This window comes from Corylus avellana, chromosome ca4 (genome assembly GCF_901000735.1).
Source record: "Corylus avellana chromosome ca4, CavTom2PMs-1.0".
Classification (NCBI taxonomy): domain Eukaryota; kingdom Viridiplantae; phylum Streptophyta; class Magnoliopsida; order Fagales; family Betulaceae; genus Corylus; species Corylus avellana.
This window is the reverse complement of record NC_081544.1, coordinates 23,368,842-23,375,384: the sequence shown is the minus strand read 5'-3', so window position 1 is coordinate 23,375,384 and position 6,543 is coordinate 23,368,842. Positions and strand designations below refer to the sequence as shown.

Genomic DNA, 6,543 nt, shown 5'->3' with positions numbered 1-6,543 from the left:
TAATGTCCATTAAATGGTGATTAATGACTGATTAGAGTGGTGGAATAAAGAAATGGGCAAATCCCAAAACACTGCTTCCCAGAACCAAACACCTTAAATCCGGTCAAAGGGGGAGCATTTAAACATACCATGTGACTGCCAACTAATTGTTTCATTACAAGAAATATTAGTTCATTATTATACTTTTACAGATCAATGATGGTGATAGACAACTGAAATCTTTAACACTTCGAATAACTTAACTAACTAACTCAACTTAGGCCAGGTAGGAGAGAGTCCTATTCATTCCTACTCCCAAACGAGTAATGATACAACTTACGCCTGGCGTGCATTAACAGTGATGCACGCCAGGCAAAAAAAAAATTTTTATTATTATTTTATGGGTAAAGATATAGAGCACGCCCGGCGTGCTTCAACAGTGAAGCACGCCGGCCGTGATTTTTTTTTTATTATTATTTTATTATTTTAATTTTTTTGAAAAAAAAATAAAAAATTTTTTTTTGCCTGGCGTGATGATGCCAGGCGTAAGTTGTATCATTACTCCAAATAATACAAAGTCACAAGGCCAAACTGACTCCGATCCCACATGGGCAATTTATAATCCTGGTGTGCAGATGCATTTGCAGTTTTTGAAATGAATGATGTATTTGTTGCCTGGATATGATCATTATGTTATTTTAGAATGGAAACTTCAAATGATTATTCGTCATTAAGAGCACGTTTGAGATTGTGTTTGATAAATAAAGCTTTTAAATAATTAATAATTAAAAAAAAAAAACGCTTTTTGGTAAAAGCTTCATTTTTAAGCTTTTGCCACAAGTGCGTTTTGACAACTTTTTAGCTTTTTAAACCCTTAAAAGCACTTTTAATTTTTTTTTTACCAAATAAGTTTTTTTTTTTTTTCAAAGTGACTTTTTGAATGTTAAACGCACTTTTAGGCCTCTCAAACGCATACCCAAACAAGCCCTAAGTGTAAGTAGTAGTCGTCATTAGTTGGGTTCAAGATGGATTCTGCATTGGCTTAGTTCTTTTTAATTAAGTAATATTCTTTACTCACAAATATTGTTTCCACGAATTTAATATTTTCCTTTCATCATTTTTATCCATATTTGTTACATGATTTTCTTTTATAAATTACCACGAATTTGTTTGAGTATTACATATAAGAACTCTTCTAAACAACCAACTGGAAACCAATTGGACTACTTCTCATCAAAGCTTATTGACACCTATAAAGACTCTTCTGAACAAAGCCTACTACAAACCTGCTCCTGCCAATATCTACTGTTGACAATCTTGTAGTCTAATAGATGGAGCCAAACCCCATCAATGATCAATGTTTATATTCTAACCACCACCAATCCAAGAGGTTCAAGTCTCCTTTATGATTCCAGTTGAATATATTATTTAAAATACACTTTAGCAAGCATTTGTCTTTATTCGTGTAATGCAAATAAGAGAAAGGTATATGATCAAATGAAATCATTTTAATTCAATATTAGTCTCTTCCTTTGTTGGGATTATAATATAGTACTGCTTGGAATTTTCTGGGATATTACATGGTATAGATATCACTGAAGGGAATATTAGTCTCTTCCTCAACCAGCAATGCTTAGATTGAGCTCAACAGTTGTATTCTGAAGTTCTGTTTTCAATCACAGCTTTAATGGATTCTGGTATATATATAGTTTTTTTTTTTTCACTGTTTAAGCCATAAAGACTCAAAGGATCTAATACCATGTAAGATGCTTTGAAAGCCCAGACCTACTACCACTTTTGCCTATATATAACAATTCTACTACTCATAAGATCTACAAGTAATAATGTACCTAACTCATATAATGGTAGTATGATGGATGGTCCTTGCCTATAAGCACTACAAAAAAACTATGATTTAGAGATTTTCTGTAATGGGGTCGTTTTAACACTAGGGGTCATTTCAATAGTAAAACGATCACTTCTTCTGAGAGGGGTCGTTTTACTGTAACAACGTCAATCACATTAAATTACTTGTCTCAAAGAATAACTACTCACATTCTCTTTAGAGCATCTCCAACCGATGCTTCAAATAGTTTATAATATAGCTAAATTTAGCTATTATGAACCATTTTACTCATCCAACATGTTTCAAAGTAAATGATAGACCACGTAAGTTAATTACCCATGGTGGGCAAATGAGAGAACGTAGCTTGATTAATGGAGTTACGGCCTACTTGAGATTGCATTTGGGGACTTTAAAAGTGCGTTTAACACCTTAACAGTTCGTTTGAAAAAAAAAAAAAAAAACACTAGTTTGGTAAAAAAATTTAAAAGTGCTTTTGAAGGTCAAAAAACCTAAAAAATGTCAAAACGCACATTTGACAAAAACTTAAAAATGAAGCTTTTACTAAAAAAATGTTTTTTTACTTAAAAGCTCTATTTCTCAAACATAATCCCAAACATGTCCTATAATAGGGGTTAATAGAAGTTTACTTAACTAGTGGGAGGTTATTTAGTATGGGCTATTACATGTTGTGGTGTGAGATATGTTATAGTGTGAAAGAAGTGGTAGTGGTTTAGGTAACCGCTAGTAGTAGGGTATTTAAGGGTCTTTATGTTATGTTATGTTATGAGTATGGTGAATTGCTATTGTCTTCTGTATGTGGTTCCAACTCCCACATGAATTGGAGTTTTATCCTTAATATAATTCTATTTTATCGTGTGACTTTGATTGAGACCCATCAGTAAAGTTTTTGTTATCGTAAACTTTCAAATATACAAGTTCATTGTAGCACAGTGAATACGTTTTTTCTTATTTTCTATCTTCTACTCTCTCAACGTGAAAAATAATATTTAAAGAAAGTAGATGGTAAAATAAATAATTTGTTGGAGTTTGTATTGAAAATATAGTAATTAAAATTGAAAAATGTGTGTTTTTGGTAGCTAAATTATCTAGTAATCTAATAGCTTTTAGAAAAGTGCAGCCTTTTTGACAGAGGAAATGATGAAAAGAGGGGTAGAATGACTTCTTGCTTGGATCATGGAAGGCTTGGACTTGACTCCAAGAACTAGTAGGATAGGATAGGAGCACGTGCAAACACCCAGGAACCCCAACATAAATCTTTATCTTCTGCTACACAATTGTGTGTGGACCACACAAACCCACAAGGTCTCCCAATTTCTAAAATCCATGTCCCTGAAATGGACCCAAGTGGACGGCTTCCCCACCCAGATATGAGTATTTTACACGGATTCTGCATGTTCATGAACCATTTTCACATGGCTTCTGATCCTCTCCATCCCAGATTAGCCAACATCACATTGTGACCAAAGTACCCTAGCTGACTATATCACAAGGATGAGCTCCTGCAAGGACAAAAAGGGATCAGTACCATTAACTTCCAGGAGGGTGCAAGTGGCTCATCTGGGAGCTTCCTCTTTCTTGCCCCCTCAAACAGGCCTCACTTAATAAACAGGCCACAAAGACCAAATCATCCACTGTAATAGGCAGTTAAAACACATAAAGACACATTATATGATAGTTTAACTGAGATGGGCCAATAGAACAGTAACAATTAGGTTGTCAAACAAAGAGCAATTATGTTCAGTATTGATAAGGAGGACCATTGTATTGTTGAAAGCTACTAATCAATTATAGGCAGGGGAGATCTAACAGTATCATTTGTTGCTTTCTTCGATAGTTCTATATATGCTGCAGCTGTAAGATAGTGGCAGCTTAGAAAGGTTTGAAGGAGATGGGGAAGACTGGAAAGTGGCTTAGAAGCTTCCTGACAGGGAAGAAAGACAAGGAAAAGTTGCAAAGTAATCAGAATTTTTCCATTTCCATTGAGACTAATCCAAGCACTCCAATTTCAATCCTACAGACAACCCCAAAAGAGAAAAGGAGATGGAGTTTTCGAAGATCTTCAGCCACATCACCAGCTTCGAAGGACTTGAATTCTGCAGAACCAATTGCCACTTCGTCGCCGGCAGTACAGACCATGTTGGACACAGAGAATGAGCAGAAAAGGCATGCCATGGCAATGGCTGCAGCGACGGCTGCAGCAACTGATGCAGCCGTGGCTGCTGCACAGGCTGCAGCTGCAGTGATCCGACTCACAGCAGCTGCCAGTGGCAGAGCCAGCGCCATTGAAGAGGCTGCTGCCACAAAAATTCAATCTGTGTTCCGCGCTTATTTGGTAAGGAATTCTGGGATTCCCTATCTTTACTTGGGTAGCCATTTTATCTATTGAAAACTCAGAGGATTCATTGGTGTTGTTGCAGGCAAGGAAAGCACTATCAGCATTGAAAGGACTAGTGAAGTTGCAGGCGTTGGTGAGAGGTCACCTGGTGAGGAAACAGGCCACGGCTACACTTCGGTGCATGCAGGCACTGGTGACAGTGCAGGCAAGAGCTCTGGCACAGAGGATCCGGATTGCTGAAGATGCAAAGCCTACTAATCATAGGAATTCTACCCACAGAAAATCGACACAAGACAATCGGTTCAGGCACAACTATCATGTTAGTTTCATTTTTTTTTCTAGCAGTATTTTCCTATTTCAAGATCTTATTTACTATCAAGGGAAATTCCTTGCATCCAGCCAAAGTAATTTAGAAAGGGAACATTCTACTTGTTCACCAACAAATATTATTAAAAAATTTCCACAAATGTATGAAATTTCATTTATTTGGCAGAAATGAAAACATTCTTGTATGTTTTTTTTTTTTTGGTAAAGATAAGAAAAATGTTCCTTTCTCTTTTATTCTTCACTTCTTTGACAACATAATAAAAGATGGGAAAATATAGAAACTTTTTGAATTGCCAGGTGGGGCAAAGAAGTCAGTCACACCTGATGAAAACTATGCACTCTCTACAACACTGATCTGCAATCTGGTTTTTGTGCATCTAGGAAATGGATAAAGGCTTGGAGGAGGACATTAAGATTGTGGAGATGGATCTTGGTGAATCAAAGGGAAGTTTAATGAGCAGAAATAGCTACTCCAGCCACTCCCAATATGAAGGAGCAGAGCATAGATTCTCCACCCATTATGCATACTCAAAGCCAGACAACCACCAGGCCTCACCAGCTCCATCAGCTCTAACAGACATGAGCCCAAGAGCCTGCAGTGGACATTTTGAGGACTATTCCTTTGACACAGCGCAAAGCAGCCCGCAGTACTTCTCTGCCGTGTCGAAACCCGATCCTTCAAGAGTTCCTTTCGCTTTTCCGAGGCCAAATTATGCAGAACCTTTGTCCTATGACTACCCATTATTCCCAAATTACATGGCCAATACAGAATCTTCAAAAGCCAAGGTCCGGTCACAGAGTGCACCAAAGCAAAGGCCAGACTCATTTGAGAGGCAACCAAGCCGGCGCAGGGCATCAATGGAAGGAAGGAATGTCCCAAGGGCTGTGCGGATGCAGAGGTCATCTTCCCATGTGGGTTCAACTGCTCAAAACTACCACTATCCATGGTCAATCAAGCTTGACAAATCTACAGTTTCCCTTAAAGACAGTGAGTGTGGATCCACCAGTACAGTGCTCACAAATGCAAACTACTGCAGATCCCTTGTTTCATATGATGTGAGTATTAATTAACCAACCAGAACTCATAAAGATTGTCTATGAACCACCCAAAAATAAAAGTAAAATAACGCTTAGGATGAAGTAAACATATAATGCACCAAAATAAAATTAATATTTGTTCGGTTAAATCGTCACATATCCCAAAAGTTTAAACTTGTAGAAAGAGATAGAAGCCAATCTTAGTCAACATCTGATCAAGTTGTTTCATACTTTGTTGTAACTGCAGCCTCATGGAAATAGGTATTAGCATTGCATCTCTCACCACAATAATGACTGAAACTTGTATATGGCTCCACCAGAAGGAACATGCAGATGCTAAACAGACATCGGAAGCTTCAAGAGGGAATTACTAAAGATGGTAAAGTGTTTGACATAGAAGCTGCTAAGATTTATGACAATTTTTTTCGTAGTTTCTGAATTCAGGTGTTATTCAAATTTCAAATGAAGTGCCGTATTCTAAGTCATCTTTTTGTAGAATCCTTTTTCCTTTTGCTCTCGGTGTTTCTGCATATTTTGGCTGAATGTATTCCTGCCGGAAAAGTGTGAAGATAACTTCATGAGGAACACAATTTGATCTGTCTATAGAAATTTATGAAAAGTGTGATTTTCTGTAACATTGTTTTTCTCTTTCAACAAGATATTCAACCAGAGATGTTGTTCTTTACTGCAAAGATTCAAGAGCTTCACATGGTTTAGAGCATGTTCGAGGTTGTGTTAGAGAAATAGTACTTTTAAGTAAAAAAAAAACGTTTTTTTAGGGCTTTTAGGCTTTTTGGACCCTTAAAAGCACTTTCAATTTTTTTTACCAAATGGGTACTTTTTTTTTTTCTTTAAATGGACGTTTTGAGTGTTATACTCACTTTTAGGCCCCTCAAACGCACACCCAAATAGGCCCTTAGAGTCTGTTTGAGATTACATTTGAGAAATAGAGCTTTTAAGTCAAAAAGTGTTTTTTGGCAAAAACTTCATTATTTAA

The 6,543-nt window shown here is 36.8% G+C and overlaps 1 protein-coding gene across 1 annotated transcript; it reads left to right on the top strand.

Moving 5' to 3' along the window:
• The first annotated feature begins 3,632 nt into the window (after positions 1-3,632).
• On the top strand, positions 3,633-6,181 carry LOC132179221 (protein IQ-DOMAIN 19). Its single transcript, XM_059591891.1, has 4 exons — positions 3,633-4,178; positions 4,264-4,500; positions 4,890-5,564; positions 5,794-6,181. Exons 1-4 carry the CDS (start codon positions 3,735-3,737, stop codon positions 5,812-5,814), a joined length of 1,377 nt encoding a protein of 458 aa, XP_059447874.1. The 5' UTR covers positions 3,633-3,734; the 3' UTR covers positions 5,815-6,181.
• Positions 6,182-6,543: the final 362 nt, after the last annotated feature.